General features: G+C 34.5%; 1 protein-coding gene across 1 annotated transcript in view; it reads left to right on the forward strand.

Annotated features, from left to right (window-relative positions):
- The window catches only part of LOC124798541 (retinol-binding protein pinta-like), a 128,073-nt gene that overhangs the window by 64,417 nt on the left and 36,142 nt on the right, over positions 1-27,514 (forward strand). Inside the window, exon 5 of the mRNA XM_047261991.1 lies at positions 3,953-4,063. Coding sequence (XP_047117947.1) covers positions 3,953-4,063 — 111 coding nt within the window. The remainder of the gene's footprint in view (positions 1-3,952; positions 4,064-27,514) is intronic.

A 27,514-nucleotide genomic window follows, 5' to 3' on the forward strand; every position in this document is an offset into this window, starting at 1 on the left:
AAATGTTTGATTTGAGGTTCCCTTGTGCCCTAATCAGTTATGGTATACAGATCGAACGATGGACACTCACATGAGCTACTTAACATATAATTAGCTCAGTAGTGCCAAGTCACTCCAGTACTGACAAAATCTTCAGTGTCGCTAGTGGTGGTCAAAACGTGTGTGTATGCATGTGTGTGTGTGTGTGTGTGTGTGTGAGGGAGAGAGAGAAAGGTAGGGAGAGAAAGATGAGTAAAGCCAATTGATGCAATTGACTTAAAACCTGGGATCTTTTTGGCATGGAAATACGGTAGAGTTGCAATAGATGTATAAATATTTGATTTGAGGGTCCATTGTGCTATTCTGTATCTATGGTACGGACATCAAACGATGGGCATTCACAAGTGCTGGTCAACCTGCAGCTGGATAACTAGTGCCGAGTTACATCATTACTGGCAATATTTTCAAGTATTTTTCATAAATAATCCAATAACTTCGAATATGACGCCAATTTATGCATTATTCAGGTGAAGATTATGCATTGTTGACATAGAAATACTGCAGTATTGTCGATATTTTTACATGTTTTTGAACATTACACAAATTTCAGATCGATGGAAGACTTTAGGCTGCTAGCATAAGTCAGCTAGTGCCAGCATGACGAACTAACAATATATTCCAAATAACTTTAAAACACTATATAGTACTTGAACATGTAGAACACAAAATATAGACAAGTGCTGCCCAATACACAATCTCATGTCTAACAATAGCAAGAACTAGAAAATGGCGGGAATTGCATATGGTCTTCTCACGTGCACTCCTTTGTATGATTCAGTCGGTAGACCGAAGTACTTACCACAACACATGGTACGTTCCTGTACACACTATCGTCCAGGTAGAACACTCTCGCATAATGTGCACAAGTGAACCTCCAATGTGGCTCAGAACTTCTGGTAGCTGCAATGAAACCTTGATAAGGCTTCTGGATGAAATAGATAACTATCGCTAATTCTCACTTCCATCGTGTTATCTGCATATGACCCAAAATAATACCTGTTTCTATCATTTATTGAACTGAATTTGATGTATAAAGAAAGTGAACCATGTCAGCTTTCCAGTAAAAGAACCTTTTTTAATGCTAAATTGGAAGTCTGTTTCTCTACTATTTCTTCAACAAAGTAAATAATCACAAAAATGACAGAAGCTAGGTTATAACCTTGGAAGATCAAAAACAGCACTTAACAATATTTAATGGAATTTTTTCGCCATGGTTGTTTTAACTGTTTTCTTAATTATGCACCTTAAGATGTTTTGGCTCAAAGCCATTACCATAATCACATTAAAACTCGCATGCCCACAGTAGAGCTACATGTGGGAATTTGACGAGCGAAAGTGTATCAGCAATCTTTAAATGTAGCTCTCGTAAAGGTTTAAGACAAAACGATTTATGTATACAATTAAAAAATAAGAAGTGATCAAGATGGAAAATTACATTATCTACCAACAGTGATTGTGGACCGTTTTTATGATTTTGTGTCATTTACATCCACTTATAGTCTAAATATGAAGTATACACTGAGATGCTCTAATACTGAAAAACACGTTAAGACTCAACACTAGGGCCTACCGGGAGTGACAACAGTCTTAAGTACACACACACCTTTTTTACATGGAAGAAATGACTCGTTTCTGCCATGTACAATTTTTATGCAGCACAAAAATTTTTTACTTCTGCACACTTGGAGTAATTGAGACTGGCGAACTGAGGGGTAAAGGTTATTGAGACCCACCAGAACTGATGCCATCTGTGGCAGAAAACAGAACTGTGGACCAGTAGCTTCCCTAAGCAGTTAGTAGGCTCGCTATTAGATAATGTATTATTCTACATGATTATTAATATCATTCAGTGGCTATTCATATCATTCAGTAGCTATTGTTTGCTGCTGATCTATCTTAACGTTTAAATACGGATCTTAATAAGATTATCAAGATGGCTTCGAGATATTAATTAGTCAGAAGTCGAAACTCTTTGAGTTTATTATTGAAGTGTAATGAGTACACACTTTCGGGAATTCTCCAAACTGGACAAGTATAACTTTTTGGTACTCTGTGAATACACTAGCAGTAACATTAGGTCAAACTCTAAACATAGCTGAACACATTTACAACTAGCAAGAAGGCGTAAGTGCTCCATGTATAGCAAAAATGAACTTCTGGAAGCACTGGTCATTCAGTAGTTACTTACAGTGACGACATACTGCAAAGGTTTTGTCAGGAAAGATGACAGTATTTCTGGAATAAAATAGATGCCAGCATATCCTATATCTGTGACATTTTCCATTTTGATCGTACACTTATTTTCACTATATAGATAGAGTGGTAGCTTCATCCATCCTTGTACATGGCACTGAAATCTTGTCATCCAAAACAGGTCATGATATGATTTTCTGTGCAAGTAAATACACTATCTTGCTCAGAGGGAACCTTCCTCTCGCTGTATCTAACACCAGATTCATGTTTCAACCTCTGAAGTCAGCTAATTAATGGCCTCTTTAAATAACTATAATTTCCTTTTGTAAACTGTAGTTACTCGTAATCCAGCGCCCCTGACTATAAGACAGCGTATATACATTTAAATTTCTTACAACTCATTATTATCACTTCCATCATTTTTGCATTAATATTATCAACAGTTATTATAGCTAATACTATTATCATTACCTATATAGTTGTTACTCAGTTGCTATTGTTTCTAATACCTTTACTTATAACACTAGAAGTGGAATTACAATAGCTATTTCGCCATTGTTTGTATCTAAACCTGGTCCCAAGCCTATACCCAGTGTCAAATACCATTTAGATGGTGACAAATATTGAACTATTTGAAAAAAAAAGTGAATTAGTTACAAACTATGGCATGTATACACTTTATTCAACACGTAAACGTCACTACCGATATTCAGACTTGTGTTATTACATGTTTGATATGCCAGCCATTAATGGTGATGATGTGCCACAGACGAATAGCGAAATACTGCATGACCCGCTGAAGTGTCGGAAAATCGGTGCTGTCTATGACCTCTTGAATGGTAGTTTTCAGCTCAGCTAAGGTTTTGGGCCTATTTCTATGCATTTTGTCTTAAATATTGTCCCACGAAAAGGAGGGCGTGTGTTGAAATCCAGAGAATATGGCGGCCAATCGAAGCCCATGCCAGTGGCCTCTGGGTACCCCAGAGCCTGAATGCAATCCTTGAAGTGCTTCTCCAGGATAACAAACCCTCTTCTGCTTTGATCGGGTCGAGCTCCATCTTGCATGAACCACATCTTGTCAAAATAAGGGTCACTTTGGATAATGGGGGGGGGGGGGAAATCACCTTCCAAAACCATCACATAAAATTCGACAGTCTGCTGGCCAAGTATCATCGATTATTCTGTGACTAGACATTGCACACCACACAGTCACCCGTTGAGGGTGAAGAGACTACTCAATCATGAAATGCGCCAATTTTGCTTATTGACGAACCCAACTAAATTAAACAGGGGCTTCCTCGCTAAACCAAATCATCTATGCGCATAATAATTCCCATCATGCCCCACAGCCAACTCTGCAGTTCGAATGTCCTAGTGCAAACCATTCAGAAGGTATAACGATTTTATTTAATACAGTATACACTCTTGGTGTACACTGATAATTATCTATAACAGTGCAATATATAGCAATTCAGGAAGAAATATTGAAAAACATCCACATGTTTTGCCACTACTGTAAAGTCTGTTGGCTGAATAGTTGAAACTGTCCATCGTGAGTTGTTTTTAAGATTTATACTTGTGTTACTGCAATTTTTTAATGTTTCATTTCCTTCTATCCCTTGTATCTTAACATCTGTCAAATGTGAGTAAACATACAGATTACTGCAATATTCAACAATGTTGACATAACTCAACTATCTAATGGTTCTATTCTTTCCAGACTGCCTATTGCCGGAGCTTGAAAGCATTACATTTGATAAATGCTGACAAACTAGTCGATTTGGCAATGAAAATATTGAAGGCAGCTCTCTCCGAAAAGTTGCAGAAGAGGGTAAGAAAAGATTCATTTTGTTATGTATTTCTCTTAGTACTATAACTGAGGGAAAATCATATAATAGGAGTAGAATATTTCAGTAGGTTCTGGCTCACTATCCATTTTCTAACTCACTCACTTGTTTCACTTTCTCATTGGCTAGAAAATGAAAACTTATCCAGAACCTACAGAAATATCCTAATACAATCCACTTTTCGGGTCTATCTTGCTTAATTTCATTTAAATTTCTTAGAGCACTTAATAAAGATGAATATTTTTTCGTATCATATTCACCAATTTTCAAAATAATTGTTATTTTCATATAAAATGGTAACATAGGAAATTAAAATTTAGTAGTTTTTGTAAAAATTTTCGTAATTCTTTCTTCTTGAGCTGTGATAAGATTTTTATGATCTGTTGCTTGATATATGACTTATTTACAGTTCTATCACATTCACAAGTAACTTTAATTTCCTGATGTCTCGATATACATTCTTTACAATTTTTTTTAATTCATTAACATTCTTCTTCTCTAGACAGTTAGCATACGGATTTAGCTGTTTGGTATTGTCCATTTAAAGATTATAAAATTTAATAGGAAAAAACTAAATTCATTCTCAAAAACTGCGAAGCAGCCACCACATTGTCATTCTGTGGACTCCTCTGACCCTATGTACACAGTGCTACATGAAGACTGACTTGTGTCTTAACAGAAACGCTGCATTTATTTGGGCTGTTATTAAGTACATAGGTGAAGGTGTTGATGGTTTTTGTCAAATGGCTAGCTCTCCTCCAACCACTGATACTTCAACGACTTGGTGAGATAATGGTCAAAATCCTTCAGTCTACATACTTGGTTTAGAGGAATGCAGAGTGAAGTAGCTCTAAGATTGCATATAAAGTTGATATTCGATTGACAAAGTGCTACTTTCATCAGTTTATTTCGTATGAATAGTTTGTTATGAAACTATATGGAGTTACGTCAGTGTCTGATTTGATTAGTGTAACTCGTTTAAAATCGAGATATGCGTCACATGAATTGAGAAAATTATTTAGAGGGTTAATATACCACATTGCCTGTGGAAAAACCTCGTTCCTTCAAGTTTTCAAGAATATATTCTGTAGTTTAACATGTCCGACTAATGAAGAGTCAAGTAACTGATTTTGACCCTACATATCTAAGAATTACAATTACAAACACCTTGAATCAGAATGAACACATACAAAATGATGTGGGAAGGATAAATAATGACTGTGTTTTATTCAGAGGACACTTAGAGAATGTAACAGATCTACTAAACAGACTGTAATGGGATCCTTTTCAGATAGGGTTGACAGAGTACATCGAAAAACTTCAAAGAAGGGCTACACATTTTGTATTATCATGAAGTAAGGGACAGAGTGTCACTGAAATGATACAGGATTTGCAATGGACATCATTAAAACAAAGGCTTTTCTCACGAAATTCCAATCACAAACTTTCTCCTCTTAATGCGAAAATATTTTGTTGACGCCGACCTACACACTGAGAAACGATCAGACTTTACATGGAAAGACAGAGACGTTCTTTCTATGCATGCACAATACAAAACTGGAATAATAGAGAATTGTGAAGGTGGTTCGATGACCCCTCTGCCAGGCACTTAAATGTGATTTGTAAAATATCCATGCAGATGTAGTTGTAGATGCAGATTTTTGCGATTTGTCTGAAATGTAACAAACACAAAACATAGCATACCATATTCAACTAAGTTATAGCAATTTGTGAAATCTAGTTCGAAATTTTTCTTGTCAGTCAATTCTGCATTTTATACAGTTTGTACTTCATAAAGATTATTGGTTGACAGTTATATTATTGCTCCAGGATTGTCCAATCGGAATAAAATTAACCATTTGTATGTTTATTCAAAAGGGTTAGATCAACAAAAAACAAGAATTTATAAAAAGGTGCGAAAAATTGAAGATAAGCAAATGAAAAAATTACTACTCTTATTGGAAAAAATGAAGAAATTATTCCATTAGATCAGTGTCAAAATAATTCAGTTATTGTATTTGATGATAGCATTCTTTAAAATCAAGATGTGTTTACAGAATATTTTAATAGAGGAAGATATAAAGGACTAGATTGTTATCATTCAGTTCCAAATTATCCAAAAATACCAAAAGAAATAGTCACAGTTAACTGTAATTTTTGAAGATTTTCAGAGAACATGACAAATTTAAATCCTGTTTTTCATGAGTTTGTTGTTGGTGATTTAAATTTTGATGATTTTAGAGGAATTTGTAGCTAATGTTGGAATAACCAATTTAGAATTTTTACAATAGATGTGATTGGAAAAACGAATGAAGGTAAGTTCAGTAATAAAATACAGAATTTCAAATAACATAAACCTTAAACAAGAATGTTGAACATAAATATAATTCCTTAAAATGTTTAATTAATGTTTCTTCATCTCTAATAAATGTTTGCAAAATACCACATAGACATTGATAAAAAGCTAAACCAAATAAAAAGAAATCTGAAGAATAGAAAGAATAATTCAAGATCTTGAAGAAACAACTGCAAACAAAATATGAAAAATATAAAAAAGAAAATGAATCAGTTATTGACACTCTTGAACAAGTTAAACAAGGAATGGAAGGATTAGGTGACAATGTTTTGAAAACTATTGAAGAAAACAGAGAAGTTGAATAACTGTTGGTTCCTTATCATCAACATCCTCATTTAGAGTAATCTGGGGATTTATCACCAATTACAAAAATACAAGATTGTCTAATGATTTTCCTGGTAAGTGTGACTACACATTTAGTGAATCACACATTCAAGCTGCATTGAAATCATATAAAGAAGAGAAACTAGGTGCTGTTAAAAATATAAAAGAGGATGCTCTTAAAAATATAAAAAGGGATGAGTCAAAAAAAGTAATGATAGTGAAAAAACGTTTGGGTATATTAATCGTAGTGGAGATCCAAATATTGCATTAAAACTAGTTGATAGATTTAATTTTGATGGACATTTTGCTGCAGATTTCTATGTCAATTAATTAAAAACTGGTGGAAAGTAATACAGATGCACAGATGATCTAATGATTGTTTTAACTAAAAAACAATTTACTATAGGAGATATGGGTGAAAAATTTGATTCTTTTGATTTATCAAACTATGCTGTCACATTACAAATCTAGTAGAGATAAAAATACAATAAACTGATACAAGAATTTGTAGATGTCTATATTCCAAAAGTGTATTAAATATCACCAGATCCAGAATATTCAGATGCAAAAACAAGTTAAAAATATACAGAAAAACCATTCAAATATATTTGGATGCATCGTAATGGAGATTTTCTCGATAGAGTAACAGTAATTCGTGTTGAAGTATCAGTTAAAAAATTAAAATTAACATAATCAAAAAGTTTGGTTAGCACAGATGTTAACAAAAAAATTTAATGATTTCATAATCGATAATCCAAAAATAATTTCATATTTGATGTGATTTTTAAATAATTTATCATATACGCTTTGGAAAAGTGGAAAACATGGTAAAGGATTAGTAAACCCAGCTTTTAAATAATTTACCAATGCCAGAGGCGTATCAACCAGGATTTACATACAGTGGGCCATTTACAAAGCTTGAAGAAAGACTATCACGTGGTGATACAGGAATAAGTAAATTAGATGAAGCTTGTAAAAAACGTAAACTTCAACATTATGGTTTAGAACCTAGATATCGAGCTGAAAAAGTACTTCAATAAGCTACCAAAGAAAGTAATTACAGTTCAGATGCAAGTTCGAAAGAGGAAATTGCAGCTACTGCAGTTAGAGGAAGAATTTATGGGAAACTAAAATTAGGTATGGGAATTGTACTAGATGACAATGGTTGGGAATTATAAAATTAATATTTGTTTCTTTTGGTAAAATGTATTGCATTTAAATGAATGTGATCAATGTGACAATATACAATATAACAAATAACATTGACGATTTAATATCTGTAGAAAGTGCAACTGTAATGTTATGTAGAAGAATGGCTCTTCCTCGAGATGTTGCCAGAAAGGGAAAACAAAAACCAATTTCATCTAATATGATTAATTTAAGAATTGAGAGTTTTAGAACTGAACTTATAAGATCTGTTGTTGTTTCATTAAGGACAGAACTTAGAGTTGACATGCTGATGAAATAGAGAAGTATAATAATTCAACTTTATTGAATGTACTTTAGCTTATCCTTAAACAGGCGAAATAATGATACATTAGACGATATTACTATTACAGAATAATAGAAGTAGTCTTAGCATGCAAATAAAATGTAATAAGTAAAAACTACTTAAAGAATGAATTATGTAGTTATGTTGAATACAGTTATAAAAATTATGAGTTCTTATAAATATTTGCATATGTAAAAGATTAACTTATCAAGTAATTCTATCTTGGTATTCAATGGAAAAACTAAAGCAAAATAAATTAAATTGATACTGAATAATATCTCTACAAAATGGAATTAAATACAAGAGACAGAATATTATTAGTAATTGATATACGTTTTTCTTCAAATAATGGAGACCTAATATTTCTAAACCAACTTCCTATATCTAATTGACAATTAGTGTTTTGAAAAAAAATTCAAAAACATCATCATGATGATTCTGTATTACAAACAACATTAGCATAATCTGAAGCAGACCCTTACCATTCTTTAAATTCTCAGGGTTGATGCTCCTTGACCTTAGATTATGGGTTAAATTTTCAACCAATGCCAACATATTGGCTGAAATTCCAAGTCGAATAAAACACAAAATGTCATTATTCATTGATACATTTTCTCTCATACAGTTACAATATTATAACATTAGCTATTTTCAACCTTTATCGATGTTATCACTATTAGGATCATCAACTAATAATATCATGAAAATGATTAGTTACAGATTTTTCGTTAAACGTTTCAATAACACTTCTACACATAGTATTTTAATTTGTTGTTTTACCCATGCATCAATACAATCTTTATGAAAAATATGATTACAGCTTATTTTTATAAATTGGTGATTTTCATTACCTAAGCCTATAAGATATCCACAATTTTTACTGTGTTCCATTAGTATTTTCTAAGGTTTCATTACTTTTTCTAGGAATTCTTCTCATAGAGTGTGAGTCCTTAAAATAATTTCTAAATTAAACTTATCTTTAAATTCTATTAAATAACCTCCATACGATTTTTTTCACCTGGTATATCATTCCGGTTGAATTTACCTTGAAATTCTCCAATAAAGTCTTCAGACATTTCTTATCCACATGATTAATTCTCCCAGTTTAATTGATCTTGTAATTCCTCCAGAAATCGTCAGACAATACTTGTTCATTTGATGTATCATCCATACATACTTGATCTTGAAATTCCTTTATAAAATTCTTGTCTGTATGATAAATTCTCCGAGTATAATTTACCTTGGTATACCCTCTCTAAATCTCATCATAATTCTTGTCTAGATGGTATATTCTCAAAGTTTAATTGTTCTTGAAACTCATTCATGAAAGCTTATATATATGAGCCCAATTGAACTTATCTTAAAATTCTGTAATACATTTTTACATACAATTAACACAATTGCTGAAAATAAAATTTTTTACATGTAAGATAAATCATCTGAATAAGTTGTTCTTTTTAGTTTCTAAATAATTCATTTCTTCTTTGCAGTGGCATGAAATTGCATTTGATTCATTACTATTATAATTAATTTCTTCATTAATAAGATCAATAAATTATTGTTTTCTCAGTTTAGAATAATACCTAAGATCTAATTGTTATGCTCTAAGTATTAGTTCAATGGGGTTCAGATTATTTAGGTTCCCCAATTAGGCGAAATAATTTTATTAAATTTGTACGAAAAAACAGAATTCCTTGAAGCAGAACTTGTGATAATTACATTTGATATTTGTGCTTTTCAATATAGAATTACAAACCAGTGACTCCCACCGGTAAAAATACAAGTTTCAATTTGATTTATGGTTAAATTTATCTTCTAATTCAGATGAAGAACAACAATTAAATCCACAAAACAATTCAAAGGAGCTTGACGTCTCTAAAAATTTACAGATCTAGATAATACATATTTTTAATATAATTTACAATCAAATTCATATGCTAATTCACAATTTAATCTTCAAATTACTTAAAAAAAGCTCAACTCTGTATAACATTATAGACTTGTAAAAATAGGTATTTTAAATATGATTTAGAGCCAAAGTCATGCATTAATTCACAAGAAAAACAGCATTCGAGTCCTCAAATTGTTGCATATTTATGAAGATATTTCTGCTATTGTTTATTGTGAAAACAGTACTTTCTGTAGTCCCAGGCGTAGGACAGAAAATAGATGATTGGAATAAAGCAATTAAATATTTAAATGAGTTTCGTTACTTAGTAATTCCAATGGATGAAAAAATAGTTGCTCAAGTGAATGATGAGTTATTAAGAGAATCAGTAATGTTGTTTCCCTAACACTCAATTTTGAGGTAATAGTTGACTTGAAGAAGAAACTTTAAATATTATGAACAGACCAAAATGTGGTGAAAAAGATTCTTTCGGTCGTTGTAGAACTAGTATCTATAAGTCGAAAAAGAAATACAGCAAATGGAATTGTAAAGGAGCAAATAAAGAAAGGTTAGGAGTAAAGAGATAGAATTTCGTTTACTTGAAAAGATGTTAATATTCTCTTTGCAGATGATATTAATAACCCTATTATTTTAATAACAAATTAAATACGAGTATAAAATATCTGCTCTTTGATTTTCATAGGAACTAGATTGACAAGAAAATGTGTTAGGTCACACATTTTTTCCAAATAAGAATAGTGATTTTATAGAAATACATATGGATTGAAAAGCAAATTGGTATGTGGAAATTGATAAAATGCACCAAAATATCAAACCAATTTATTTGTAGTTTTTGTTCATTAAAAGGACCCTCATTAAGCTTATATCATTCATGTATTTGTGAGTCAATAACGTATCCATTATACAATGCTTATAATTTAGAATTATTTCAAGATGATATTGATAGAAATGAAAGTTTATATCGTACAAGAATATCAACACAAACCTCTATACCAATATCTACATCAATTATATCGAATTACTTACAGCAGTAATTGAAATTAATAAACTACATCACTTATTAATTATAAATGGAGTCCTGTATTTTTAATGAGAGGTGGGTATGAGTAGATATTCATACGAATTTACAGTTAATAACTAATAGGTTAAAAATTTTACATCTAGATTTACAAAAGTTGGTGGAATATACCAAATACCAGGTGGATAAATTATATTATTTCTTGACAATTTCATTTATATTGAAAATTTACAAACATTACAATTAATTCTGGGATCTCCAAAGGGAATATATAGTACAGGATGATGTAAACGTTTATCTTAAAATGTGTAGCCAAAACTTCAGGTGGAACATTTTATTGTTTAATGAACCTATTTACACATTTTATACATAAATCCTGTGGACATTATCGAGGGTTACCAACAAGAATGAATTCTGCATAAATACATTAATTTATTGTTACATTTTTCGAGGTTAGTACTCTTAAGAAAGAAAATTATTCAGAAAAAATGTAATTGTCATTGGTGCAGTTGATTTATCTTTATTTGATATTAAATATACAACATTATTGCATAATGTAATAAATTTATTAAAAGGTACAATAGAAAAACCAGGGAATATCAATTTTTCACAAATTAAGCAATTTTTTTCTATATATATGGAGCATGGTCAACAACCAGAGCAATCTTCTGTGAAATCCAAATTTGTAAATACTGCAATTCTGAGAAGTCAATTGATGATTATACATCACAGAAATATACAATGCATGGACATTGTGGTGTATAGACAATGTGTAAGTGAATGTCATGTAAAAAACACAATGACAATCAAATTCCCCATATATGTGGAAAAAATATTTCTAAATATAATTTTAAAACTTTTTTACAACGAATTCCATATGAAGAACATTCGAAAAAATTATTGTCAATGGGAAATGGGGAAAAACAAGAAACCAATACAGCGACAAAGAAACATAATGATCGCCAAGAGGGTTTTAGAAAATTCTTCTGATTAAGAAAAGTGTAAAAATGTGTTTTTGAATATGTGAAAAACAAAAAGGGACAATCATCTCATACTTAATATTGAATATCTATGAAATGAGACTTCTCACCGAATGAATTTTGAAAAATGGATTTTTACACATCTCATGAATTTTATTTTCTGTGAATAGAAGGCCACATGAAGATATTCACAGATTTTCAACTTCATGATTAATGTAAAGGAAATAATTTAAGAGGATATAATAAATTAAATAAATCTGAACTAGTCTGATTAATTGACAGACATCAAACCACAAATTTAAATCTACAAGGAGGAAGTCTCTGGAAACAACTACCTTATCATAAATTTGAAAATGACGATATTTTGAAAAATAAAAAAGATAAACCATTGAAACAAATATTCCCATTTCCTAACGACATCTTTGAGAAACAAAAAACTAGAGCTAATAATGAAGATAGAACCCCTGAAAGAATATTTCCATTTTATACTGATGTGATCATGAAACAATAAATTATAACTATTAAACAAACATTATTTTTTAATTCTAATTTATTTGAGAAACCAAGGGACAGAAGAACAGTTAGAAATTATCTAGTTGGTACAGTATTTGAAGCTGTATATAAACTATAAATATTGAAAATAGTATAAATTCAATTTAACTTAATCATTTATAACTGTTGTAAAGCCGAAAGTTATGAAACTTTTAGAAGATAACCCAAGAATACAGACTGAAAAAACGTTATGACCTTTTTGTGAGTACAAAGTGCAGATAAGCAGATATATTATGGATTTTCACTTCCAGACAAAATACTGTAGGATAAAAAAAAGAGCGATAATTAAAAAATTTAAGATTGGTAAACATAATACTTTATGAAGAATGGGAGATTTTCAAACACACTGATCAGAATGGACATTAAACGGAATCAGATACATTCGATTGAGAGCATCATGTTACTTCAAATTACCTGATAAAACAAAAAATAAAAAGGCATGTATTGATGTAAAAATTGGCCTATAAAATCAGCAATATATCCTGTAGATTAAAATTCGGAAACAGTTAGGATACTTAAAAATGTAGGTCCTTATCTTGGTCACAAACTTGAAATTTAATGTAGTGTTTGATCATAACCAAAACCTGAAAATATAATTAATGTGTCTAACAACATTTATTCATTTGATGAAAGCTAGCAAGTCTATCAATTAAAAATCACAAAAATATGAAAGAGAAACATGTAAATCTCCTTTATTTCATACAAAAGAAATAATTCACAAATTGTACAAAAAATTTCTCTTGGGTTCCTGAAGTGAAATTAATAAACACAAACAAATAAAATTTATTTGAGATATGTGTTTAGTCCATTTCAGTATTAAAGAAAAATTAGATAATCCCACATCAAACTGTTTAGGTAACAAATCATTGAAATCAGAAATGCCAGAGAAACGTTCCTATGTAAATCTTAATAATTATCAACATATACGAAAAGATTTGCAGCTGTTACTTGTACTGATTTTGAAATATTGTCGATGGACAACAAGTAACCAAATCCAGAAACTTTCTGTACAAGGAAATATCAAAAACGTGAACCAAGTGGCTTCTGTTATACATTAAATATGTAAATAGACACTATCAAGACCATGTCGTTTGCAGAGAATCAAATTGTCATAAGAAATATTGAATGCATAAATACAGAATTTGAAGAAAGTAAAAGAATGTATTCCAAAGAAATGAAACTATTAACTCCAGAACAACAATCAAGATATGCAAGATCGAAAAAAATGTCCATTGTGTAACTTATTATTCCACAAAACATATAAAGTTTCATCATCATGATCTTTTGACTGGAAAATTTTTAAGTCCATTATGTAATAAATTTAATTTACAGTTAAAACAGCAGAGTTTTGTACTACTTTATATACTTAATTTATCAGGATATTATTCACATTTGTTCGTGAAAAAATTTGGTTACAATAGGAAGAAAATAGATTCAATACCAATCAACAAAGAAAGATTTATTAGTTTTGGTAAGTGAATGGAGAGTTTTAAAATTAGATAAATTGACACATTAAAATTTATTTCTTCTTCACTTGATAACCTTTCATAAAATTTGAAAAGAATTCAAACGAAAAACATATGAAAAGTTATTACATTTAGTAATCACAAATGGTCCTTATCAAAATGATTACATGGATTCTTGGGAAAACTTTGGAGAGACATTGTTCCTACCAAAAGAGGAATTCTATAATGAACTGATCGACTGTGAAATAAGAGATGAATAATACACATCATCATGATCTACATTTTAAAACTCATGTATTGTTATTGTTTAATGTAATTGAAAATTTTGGAAAAACTTGTATAAATGCATATGATTTAGACCCATGTTCATATTTTACTGCACCAGGATTATCTTGGGACGCAATGTGGGAAGTGACTAATCAGCCACTTGATTTATTACATGATTATGATATGATTTTAATGGTTGAAAACAGAATAAGAGGAGGATTATCACAGTGCTGTAAAAGATATGTCAAAACAAACAAATATATGAAGATTTTGATTGTAAAAATATATCAAATTATCTACCATACATAAATGCAAATAATTTACATGGATGTGCTGTTAGTCAGTATTGACCATATGGTGAATTCGAATGGGATAATAAAAATATTTTGATAATACAAAAGTAAGTGAAATTTCAGATACTGATTAAATCAGATACATTTTTGAAGTTGATTTAGGATATCATACAGCATTTCATGATTGACATAAATATTTATCACTCACTCCTGAAAATAAAATTGTATCAGGATGCAGTACTAAGACTGCTTCAGCTGTCACTCAAACTGAAAAAAGCGAATTGTTCACTACTTTACTAAACAAAAATAAATCTCTAGTTGATTACAGAAATCATAAGAAGATCAATCGGTATGATATTAACAAAAATACATAGAGTTTAAAAATTTAAAAAATTGGAGTGCTTCAGGAAGTATATAAATTTAAATACAGAAATGAGAACTAAAGCAATAAATAATTTTCTAAAAGATTTCTATAAACTAATGAGATATTCGGTCTTTGGGATGACAATGTAAAATATTAGAGATAGAGTGGATATAAAATTAGTCTCACATGGAGAAAATGTGATTCATGAATAGCAAACCCAAACTTTAAAGCAACAATTATATTTAATGAGAATCTTTTGCTATTCATATGTATAAGATAGAAATTACTTTTGATAAACCCGTTTATTTTGGTATGGGCATACTTGATTTATCTAAAGGACTGATTTATGATTTTCACTATAGAATAAAGAAACCAAAATATGGAGAGCATATTGAATTTTTTTATCAAGATATGGATAGTTATATTCTATAATATACAAACTGAAGATTTTTATGAATATATGACACTGATGATTGATAAATTTTATACTAGTGATGATCCTGAAGTAATATTTATGTTATTCCAGAAGTCAACAAGAAAGTTGTAGGAAAAATGAAAGATGAATGCAATGAAAAGGTAATTGAAGAATTTTGTGATCTGAGAGCAAAAATGTATACGTTTAAATAGGGTGATGATATAGAGAAAAGTTCTAGAGAAGTTAAGAAATGTACTGTCCAAACCAGTACATGCTTAGAAGACTCTAAGGATTGTTTGCTTAACAATTGAGGACAGTACAGAAGAATTAATGTGATTCAAAAGAAAAATGTATAATACACATGGTTCAAATAAACAAGAAAGTGCCGAGTCTTCATAATCACAATAGAAACGGTTTGTAAATTAAAATAGATACATTACCATGCAGTCATTACAAATTATAAAAAGTATAATAAACATTTTCCTATATAAATGCAGATTATAATTAAGAAGCTCAAAAATGCAAAGATCTCGAAAGACATTAAAAAAGAATATGAAATACTGATAAATGTTTCGTATAATATTATTGGATGTGAATATTTACATACCACATATGGAGAAAAACTTTTTATTGAGCTTAATAATGAGTTTATGATTATTTTACCAGGTATATATTCTAAATTTTTTACTGATCAGGATTTTCAATTAACTGAAAACGAACAGTATAAAATGAAATATGAAGGAATGAAGAAACTTGGAAATAGGAATAAAGAATTTCATGATACTGAATTAACAATGCAAAATTTTGAGACTTTTTGAAACTGAGTTCATTATTCCAGGTTTCTTTAAGTAGAACCCTGGAAACTCATTTAATGTAGTTCCAGGTTGTATGCTCATACACCCTGGAAAAATAAAAGATACTTTTTACATTTACCCTGATTCATTTTATTTATTTTCTTATGTTCACATACTATAAAAAAATGTTAAACTTTATTTTATCACATACACCTTTTGAATGAAAAATAATTACTTTGAAAACAGGTGAACATTTTACGAAAAAATATCAATTTTTAGACAAATGTTGATGGTGTTGAGACAGCAACCAGCCACAAATTTATTTTAAGTTCTTTTATTCAAAAGTTAAAGTTATCGGTTTCGAATCATTACGATTCATCGTCAGATGGCTTTCATGCTTTCATCGCAACATGTGCTCCATTTTTTTTACTGATTAGTTATCCTAAAACATAAATAATACATTATTATAAGCATGTCGCAATGATATGGTTGAGTTACAGATTTGCATTGGGATGTGACTCACGTGAAATATTGGTTTGCAGTACTTGTTTTCATAGTTTTAGTCCAGCAGACAACGTTTGTAGTTTTCGGCGCATTCACATGATTGCACACATAAACTTGCATAACTGAGCGCTTGAATTTTGTCACTGAATGCATTTCCACCACATTTCTATTGTTGCACATGTAAATTTGTATCACTGAGCACTTCAGCTTAGTCACAGAACAGACTTCCAACATGCACCACATGTTTTGATAGCTACATAGTGTTTACAAACATATGGGTGTCAAAGATCCTATGTTATATCATAGTATTACAAAGATGCTACATGTGTGGAAAATGATCATATATTCACTTATGCAACTGAAACAGCTTTTACACCAGTACAGAGAGATATTGACTTTGTGAATATTAAAGTGATAGCTGCTATACTAATTATAATGATGTTCCATATCAAAGATATATATATATATATATATATATATATATATATATATATATATATATATATATATATATATACAGGATGGTCCATTGATCGTGACCACGTCAAATATCTCACAAAAGAAACGTAAAATGAAAAAAACTAGAAAGAACGAAAGTTGTCTAGCTTGAAGGGGGAAACAACTTGGCGCTACGGTTGACCCGCTAGATGACACGGACATAGGTCAAATGGATATGAACTGCGTTTTTTAAAATAGGAACTCCAATTTTTTATTACATATTCGTGCAGTGCATAAAGATATATGAATGTTTTAGTTGGACCACTTTTTTCGCTTTGTGATACATGGCGCTGTAATAGTCACAAACATGTGGCCCACAATTTTAGACAAACAGATCGTAACAGGTAGGTTTTTTTAAATTATAGTACAGAACGTAGGTGCGTTTGAACATTCTATTTTGGTTGTTCCAATGTGATATATGTACCTTTGTGAACTTATCATTTCTGATAATGCATGCTGTTACAATGTGATTACCCGTAAATAACACATCAATGCAATAAATGCTCAAAATGATGTCTGTCAACCTCAATGCATTTGCAAATACATGTAACAACATTCCTCTCAACAGCAAGTTGTTCGCCTTCCGTAATGTTTACACATGCATTGACGATGTGCTGCCGCATGTTGTCAGGCTTTGTTAGTGGATCACGATAGCAAATATCCTTCAACTTTCCCCACAGAAAGAAATCCAGGGACGTCAGATCTGGTGAACTTGCAGACCATGGCATGGTGCTTCGACGACCAATCCACGTGTCATGAAATATACTAGTGAATACTGCTTCAACCGCAAGTGAACTATGTGCCAGACATTCATCATGTTAGAAGTACATTGCCATTCTCTCATGCAGTGAAACATAACATCGGTAGAACATTATGTAGGAAATGAGCATACATTGCACCATTTAGATTTCCATCGATGAAGTTAAGGCCAATTATTCTTCCTCCCATAATGCCACACCAAACATTAACCCGCCAAGGTCACTGATGTTCCCTTGTCGCAGCCATCGTGGATTTTCCGTTGACCAATAGTGCATATTATGCCAGTTTACATTACCACTGTTGGTGAATGATGCTTCGTCGCTAAATAGAACGCGTAGAAAAAATCTGTCATTCTACCATAATTTCTTTATTTTTCTTGTGCCCAGTGGCAGAACTGTACACGACGTTCAACTCTGTCGCCCTGCAATTCCTGGTGCATACAAGTATGGTACGGGTGCAATGGATGTTGATGTAGCATTCTCAACACCGACGTTTTTGAGATTCCTGATTCTCGCGCACTTTGTCTACTACTGATGTGCAGATTAGCTGCGACAGCAACTAAAACACCTACTTGGGCATCATCATTTGTTGCAGGTCATGGTTGACGTTTCACATGTGGCTCAACACTTCCTGTTTCCTTAAATGACGTAATATCTGGTGAACTGTCTGAACACTTTGAGGATGTCGTCGAGGATACTGAGCAGCATACATAGCACACGCCCATTGGGCATTTTGATCACAATAGCCATACATCAAAACTATATCGACCATTTCCTCAATTGGTAAATGGTCCATTTTAACATGGGTAATGTATCACAAAGCAATTACCACATATTTCTTTATGTACTACACGAATAAGTAATAAGGAATGGGGGTTCCTATTTTTAAAAACTGCAGTTGATGTCCGTTTGACCCAAGGCAGCGCCATCTAGCCAGTCAGCCATAGCACCATCTGGTGTCCCCCTTCAAGCTAGACGTGTTTCATTCTTTGTAGTTTTTTTCGTTTGATGCTTATTTCGTTAGATATTTGTCCTTATCAATGGACCACCCTGTATATATATATACTCTTGGTGCTTCAACATCTTCTGCGAAGGGTAAAAAGAACGAAATAAGAAGAGTTGGTAAAACTGCCCAATTTGTTCTTATTCATGGACCTACTTTATTTTGTGGTGCGAGGTTGAATTTTTCTTTAATGAAAGTTTCTTCTTCTTCCAGTTTGGGTAACGGATGGCTAACTGTAGCTTTCGTTGCTTGTAATAATGCAGGAAGAGCCTGTTTGGAATCCTTTGAAACTCGGGAAATCTTAGCTTACCGTACTATACCTGTTTCAGAGATTATTATTGCTAGTGAGGGTTCTTACCTTTTTCCGCACGGGAGTTTGTCTTTGTCTTGTATGTATATATATATATATATATATATATATATATATATATATATATATATATATATATATATATATACAAGACCCATATATATATATATATATATATATATATATATATATATATATATATGGGTAAGACAGTATGTTATTCATTTACATTTAGCGTACTTTGGAGGGTCGAAATTAATTTTTGGAAATTTTTCAGGAAAAGGGTGTTAGCCAGCTCAGTTTGTTCATTAAGAATATGGTCTGCAGAGCTGTTTTTGTGTGTGTATTTATGTTTCTTCCCTTATATTCATAGTGGCCCCAAATCTGCTAAATGTAAGATTTTTAAGTTGTTCTCATTGTTTTTCTCTGAATGGTTTCTTCAGTACTATGGGCTGCAATTGCAGATTTCTTCAAGTTGCCAAGCCTTAAAGCGTCAATGTATTTTTTGCATCTAATTTGGAAACTAATGCCTGTCTGTACAGTGTACAATTTTTGGCATGCATCACATTTGAGCTTATATATTCCTGATTTACTGTAGCGGCTCTTGGAGGTGTTTACAGCACGGGTTACTTTTTGTTGTAATTTATTATTTGTGGAAAAGCTGATTGTGATATTTTTCTTTTTAAATAAATTTGCTACTTGGTATGATAGTGGGCCTATGTATGGGAGAGCAGCATATTTAGGTTTGGCTTCTGTGTCACACTAATTCCGCTTAGAGTGCATGTTGTGTCAATTGCTGTTTGTGGCTGGTTGCTGTCTCAACACCATCAACATTTGTCTTCAAATAACATACACAGTCACCTAGCATGTCACCATATGAGAAAATCACATTAATTTTTATTGATTTATCTAAGCAATTTAAATGAAATTAAGTGAGTTAAACCTGAAAAGTGGAACATAGTAGGATATTTCTGTAGGTTGTGGTTAAGTTTCCATTTTGTAGTGTACAAACGAGTGAAACGATTGGATGAGATAGAAAATGGAAATAGATCAAGAACCTACATAGATATTCTCCTAATAGGCATTATTTCGGGAGAAATGAACACAACTGAGGCCAAGGTCTACTATGTTGTTATCAAAGGAGTGCTGAATGAAATTACCTTGTGCAAAACAGCAGTGCTTCAGCATTTTTTGTCCATTCTGTACTGACCAATAATCGCATGCCTGATACTTGGAGGGCATTTGGTGTTGCTACAGTGAGAGGAGACAGTCATAAGAGCCGGTGACGTGTTGAGGCGCCATCTACCAGACGATCTTTAGGGAATCGCTAAGCGGAAGCGGCTAGCTGATTAAATGCTCGTTTTTCTGTTGTAAACTTCATGTGGCATCTATATCTAAATCATCCCATATAAGCACAGTCTTGAGCCTCAGCGTGCACCAGCTACAGGTCGTTTTTGTTACACATTTGAAACATAACGTTTCACGTCACGACTGCAAATCCCGTCAAGCACCGCACTGACCACAACCACAGTATGTGTGGTGTGACCGAGTCCTGTGCACAAAAGACATAATAATGATTGTATATATATGACCTGTCAAGCCCCTGTGTGTAGAGCTCCAGCGAAGCAACGGAGCAAACTTAGAATTCGGCTGCAAGTGAGAACGCCATGTGGTTTTCAGTCTGGTCGACCGAGAATAGTACAAGCACAATGCCGACTGACACAAAGTGTATGACACCTGGGGATGAAACAGCTATAATAACTCGGCTTGTACACTGCCCAATTCGTATAAACTGAGAGCCAACGCACAGATATTTTACGACTGCGTGCCTAAACTTACGTTGTCCTCGCACAGTTGTTTCTTGCATCTTGCCTCTTACGTTGATGTTCCCATTACTTGTCCCATAACCGATCCGACGTAGTCGATTGTTGTTCTGCCGACAGACACACGATTTGAGAATTTATCATTCTCGAATTAACCAGCAACAGCGAACTGTCAACGCTGATATGAAATACACAAGTTCTGCTGTTTGAATATTAATTATGTAAACTGTATTCTGCACTAACGTCATCGATACTGCAAGATACATGCACCTCATAAACTAACCCACGACTCATTTACAATGGCTCTCTGCTCTCACCAGAGAGGCGACTATCAGTACCCGATTGGTGGTAGGCAACGATACTGCAATATGTTTACGTTTCCGTGCAGAAATGTTTCAGAATTCTGGAGGGGATTTTCGGAAAATAAGGAACGATGTCCATCCTGTGGTAGTGGTTGGGAGGAGGGGGATGCGTCCCATACAATTGTTACACATGTAACTAGATGATGACCACTTGGGCATACCATGAAATTAGACCCAAACATGAGGAAATATAAGATTACAATCCACATCCAACAAATCGTGCATATTTAAGGTTCAAAAATGGTTCAAATGGCTCTGAGCACTATAGGACTTAACACCTGCGGTCATCAGTCCCCTATAACTTAGAACTACTTAAACCTAACTAACCTAAGGACATCACACACATCCATGCCCGAGGCAGGATTCGAACCTGCGACCGTAGCGGTCACGCGGTTCCAAACTGAAGTGCTTAGAACCGCACGGCCACACCGGCCGGCTTTAAAAATCTACCTACAGTGTAGCCTATTATAAGGTGGCATAATATAATGTTAATCAATTTTGAAATCTCAAAGACAACGAAGGTAATTATAAAAAATAGCATTAAAGTTACGGCAATGGGAAGTACAGATGCATTAACGTTACACAAGACATAGACATGTTTTACACTGAAGAGCCAAAGAAACTGGTACTGCTGCCTCACATCGTGTAGGGCTCCTGCAAGCATGCCGCAACACGATGTGGCATGGAATTGACTAATGACTGAAGTAGTGCTGGAGAGAACTGACACTATGAATCCTGCTGGGCTGTCCATAAATCTATAAGAGTACGAGGAGGTGGACTCTTCTGAACAGCACCTTACGAGGCATCCCAGATATGCTCAATAATGTTCATTTCCATGGAGTTTGGTGGCCAGAGGAAGTGTTTAAACTGAGAAGAGTCTTCCTTGGGTCAGTCTGTAGCAATTATGAACTTGTGAGATGTTGTACTGTCCTACTGGAATTGTCCAAGTCCTTCGGAATGCAGAGTGGCCATAAATAGATGCAGGTGATCAGACAGAATGCTTATGTTCGTGTGTCATATCTAGATGTATCAACGGCCCCATAACACCTCAACTGCACACCCCTCGGCACTCCATTAGAGAGCCACTACCGGCTTCAGCACTCCCCTGTTGACATTCAGGGTCCATGGATTCGTGAGGTTGCCTCCGTACCCGTACATGTCCATCTGCTGGATACAATTTGAAACTAGACTCGTCCGACCAGGCAACAGGTTCCCAGTCATCAATAGACCAATATCGGTGTTGACTGGCTCAGGCGAAGCATAAACATTTGTATCGTGCAGTCATCAATGCTACACGAGTGGGCATTCGGATCCGAAAGTCCATGTCGATGAAGTTTTGTTGAATGGTTTCCGCGCTGACTCTTGTTGATGGCCTAGCACTGAAATCTGCAGCAATTTGAGTAAGGGATGCACTCCTGTCACGTTGAACTATTCTCCTCAGTCAACGTTGGTCCCTTTCTTGCAGGTTCCTTTTCCGGTCGCGTCGATCTCGGAGAATTGATGTTTTACGAGAATCCTCATATTCACGGTAAACTCGTGAAATGATCGTATTGGAAAATCCCCACATCATCGCTACCTCTGAGATGCTGTGTCCCATCGCTCTTGCGCCGACTGCAACATTACGTTCAGACTCACTAAAATCTTTATAACCTGCCACTGTAGCAGACACTTGGTGTCTTACATAGCCATTGCCGACTGCAGTGCCATGTTCTGGATGTTTACATATCTCTGTATTCGAATATGCGTGCCTGTACCAGTGTCTTTGGCGCTTCAGTGTACATTGCCGACAATTCCTAGAAAAAAAAATGCATTAACTCCTCGCTGTATACACGAAAAAAAAATCTTTCGCTGCTCATAGCACTCTTCAAAGCACTGCACGAGTGGGGTGTTCGTTATGTGAAAATGTGGGGAGCATTGGTCTATTGCTGCACCGCCCACTTGCAGAAGCAGGTTACGCGGCCCCTTCTACGTCATACGACAGTCGCAGTTCCAATCATCAGGTTGTCGTCTCCGCCTAGCAGTAATCCGTAGGTGACGTACATGAAACATGCGTAGCAGCGCACTAACGGAGCTGCGCTCCTCCAATCTACTCACCATACATTTAACTTACGTCCAACAGTAAAAGCTCTTTACAATATACACAGCAGACCTTAAAGAGGAAAAAATGAGCATCAGTAACATCTGAATGATTTTATCTGAGACCGTATTCATCGCAAATGTTGTGCTCATCGTAAATGTGCACTGTGTTGGCTAAATAGAATAGTAATTCATATCTCTGTTAGAGAAAAGTTATCCAAGGAGCCAACATATTATGAAAATATTTGCAAAGTGTAACTCTAGCTATATGATTGCTTCGCAACAAAAATATATATACATAACAAATCTCATCATACATACAAAATATGGACAGAACTGCAGATTACGTCGGTACGTCTCAGTAACCCACAAAGTATCAACTATTCATGGGTCATCACTCTGCATCTCTAAATAGAAAAAGAAAATTCTTACTCATTTGTTGACAGAAATTTCAGTAAACTCTTACATGCTACGCAGAAACTGGCAATGTATCACGCTGGGTATCCACAAAGTCACACACATTACAGAATTATGTCAGTTTACATACTGACTAGGAACCAAAAGTATGTTAGTCTTTAAGACTGCTCAGAATAATATGGTTTCACGTTCTTCAAATGTAGTTTACCCATATGTTTATCAGGTCTCACGACAGTCTTTGGACTCTCAGTGCCTATAATACAATATGGACCTTGTATTCAAGATCGAATTTCCGTATCTTTTCGTTCACCTTACTTGAACGTCTATGATACTTAATTAACAGAAGATCCTCTGTCTCACACTTATTTGGCTGCACTCTCCTCCATGGCGTTTCTTTCTTCGGTGTTCCTTCTCGGCTAACCGTTCCAAGGCCATCTATACGTTCTCAGTCCACGTTCGATTTGTGGCCGGAGAATTACACACATCACAAAACGTTTTGCATCACTTTGGTTCAGAGAGTTCCGGAACCTGTACAGAAAATTGGAATCAAGATCAACATAAACATCATTTCCGCCCTTTCTATTGCTAATGAAAACCACACACTGCATGTTGTACCACCATACCGCGAGACCTTCACACGTGGTGGTCCAGATTGCTGTACACACCAGTATCTCTGATACTCAGTAGCACGTACTCTTGCATCAATACATGCATGTTATACAGATCCTATGAAGGCATAAGCAGGTTTTCTCGAGTAAGCCAGTCCTGACAGAAATGGCAGAATGTAAGCTGGAGGTCAGAGAATGTGAGACATTTTTTTACGGAAAGTTATGATTCCATGGTCAATATGTGAAGTGGTGGAAGAGGAGATTCAGAAGATACGAGGGTTGAGCGTTATCGATCAGTCAATCACCCAGTATAATAACACATTATTTGTGGTAGAGAAACGAGATGCATGCCTGTATTCTTCGTCGCATACTATCCACAAACTCATAAACGCGATTCGGCTTGGATCCCTCAGAGGAGCTGGTGGGTTACGTCGTCCATAAACAGCCCTTTTCAGTCTATCCCCGGCATGTTCGATAGGGTTCATGTCTGGAGAACATGCTGGTCACTCTAGTCGAGCGATGTGGTTATCCTGAAGGAAGTCATTCGCTAGATGTGCAAGATGGGGCGCGAACTGTCGTCTATGAAGACGAATGCTTCACCAATATGCTACCGATATGGTTGCACTATCGGTCGGAGGACGGCATTAATGTATCGTACAGACGTTACGGTGCATTATTTGACCACCACTGGCGTACGTCGGCCCCATATAATGCCACCCCAAAACAACAGGGAACCTTCATCTTGCTGCACTCGCTGAACAGTGTGTCTGAGGCGTTCAACCCGACCGGGTCGCCTTCAAACATGACTCCGACGATTGTCTGGTTGAAAGCGTATGCGACACTCATCGGTGAAGAGAACGTAATGCCAATTCTGAGCGGTCCATTCGGCATGTAGTTGGGCCAATCTGTACCGCGCTGCATGGCGTCGTATGCCTGTATTCTTCGTCGCATACTATCCACAAACTCATAAACGCGATTCGGCTTGGATGTCGGGAGTGAAGCTTCGCATCATGCAGCCTATTGCGCACAGTTTGAGTCGTAAAACAATGTCCTGTGGTTGCACGAAAAGCATTATTCAACATGGTGGCATTGCTGTCAGGGTTCCTCCGAGCGTAAACCGTAGATAGCGGTCATCCACTGCAGTAGTAGCCCTTGGGCGGCCTGAGCGAGGCATGTCATCGACCGTTCCTGTCTCTCTGTGTCTCATCCATGTCCGAACAACATCGCTTTGGTTCACTCCGAGTCACCTGGACACTTCCCTTGTTGAGAGCGCCTTCTGGCCCAAAGTAACACTTCGCACGCGATCGAACCGCGGTATTGACCGTCTAGGCATCGCTGAACTACAGACAACACGAGTCGTGTACCTTCTTTCTGGTGAAACGACTGAAACTGATGGGCTGTCAGACCCACTTCGTCTAATAGACGCTGCTCATGCACGGTTGTTTACACCTTTGGATGGGTTTAGTGACATCTCTGAACAGTCAAAGGGACTGTGTCTGTTAAGTAAGTTTTAACATTTCACTCTGCCTCTATCGCCCCTCTAGCGCCCCTCTAGCGCCTCCATGAGTTGCGTAAAATTACAGAGAGATTTTCTAGTTCTTCAAGTAAATCAATGGTCACAAATCTTTTCTTGGTATTATACGATGCATAGATCGTTGGTGTGCAATGGTAGTTGTCTTCACCTTCTGACGTACGTCACATTTGTGGAGAATCTTGTGAATCTTTCCATTCATTCGAAAGAATATACACTCCCTCTTGCATTTCTGTAAATATTTGTTTGCACCATGGTAGGCATTAGCGAAGTGCGTATACCACACCAGCTTCTCAGTTGCGTGTCCCACAATATACAACCTCCAATCTTGTGATGGGCTCATCCACATGACAATAAAGAATGGTATGATGAATCGAATAGTACTTTCTCAATCTCTCTTCCTGTGCACAACCATACTTCACCGTAATATTCTTCAATAATGGTTGGTTGTTTTGCTCCCTTCGAATATTCTTTAATAACTTTGTCATATGTTTTTTGTATTGCATTCCTTTTATTAAATTAATGCTCAATTCCTTCTCTATAGAGTGTTTACCTTGACATCTTGTACACCCAGCAGCGGCCTCAAAAGTGCATCTTGAATCATGTTTTGGCTCCCAGGTCGCTAAATAACACTAACTGGTATTCTTGCAAGTTAACTGCCCATCTAGGGTAATTTGCTCTCGAGCAAGAAATACAATATTTTATGGTTTGTTACAACTATAGTAACGGTACCTGTTATATAATTTTTTCAATCACCATTAGGCTGCAAGCGCCTCTCTCTGTACTATGTTATATTACCTTTCTAAATTAGAGTCCTGCTCAAGGATAAATAGTTTAAATGTTGTTGGTAATGATGCTTGTTACAGATGTGCACTGAATCCAAATCCGGACTATCTCTGGCCAAATAAAACTCCTTATTCAAATATTGACGTGAAATCAAATGTGGACTACACAGTTCTTTTTTAATTAATTCAAAGACCCATTGGCATACCTCAGCCCATTAATACAGCAATTTTTTTAAACAAATTTAAGAGTTGCAGGTTGTAAAGTAACGGGCCACTAATGAACTTCCTATGTCATCAACATAATCTGAGAAATCCTCTAAACTATTTTTTACAAAGAGATTCTGGAAAGTCCTCAATTGCTTGTAATTTTTCGTCATCAGGTTTGATTCCTTGTGCATTGTTAACATATCGCTGAAACTTAGTTTCTCCCCATCCAAGTTCCGACTTCTCTAAATTTGCCATTACACCCACATTTTCAGAAGCGATGCACACCTCTTCAGTTATCTTAATATATCATTCCAAACTCCAGG

The sequence above is a fragment of the Schistocerca piceifrons genome, chromosome 5 (assembly GCF_021461385.2).
Source record: "Schistocerca piceifrons isolate TAMUIC-IGC-003096 chromosome 5, iqSchPice1.1, whole genome shotgun sequence".
Classification (NCBI taxonomy): Eukaryota; Metazoa; Arthropoda; class Insecta; order Orthoptera; family Acrididae; genus Schistocerca; species Schistocerca piceifrons.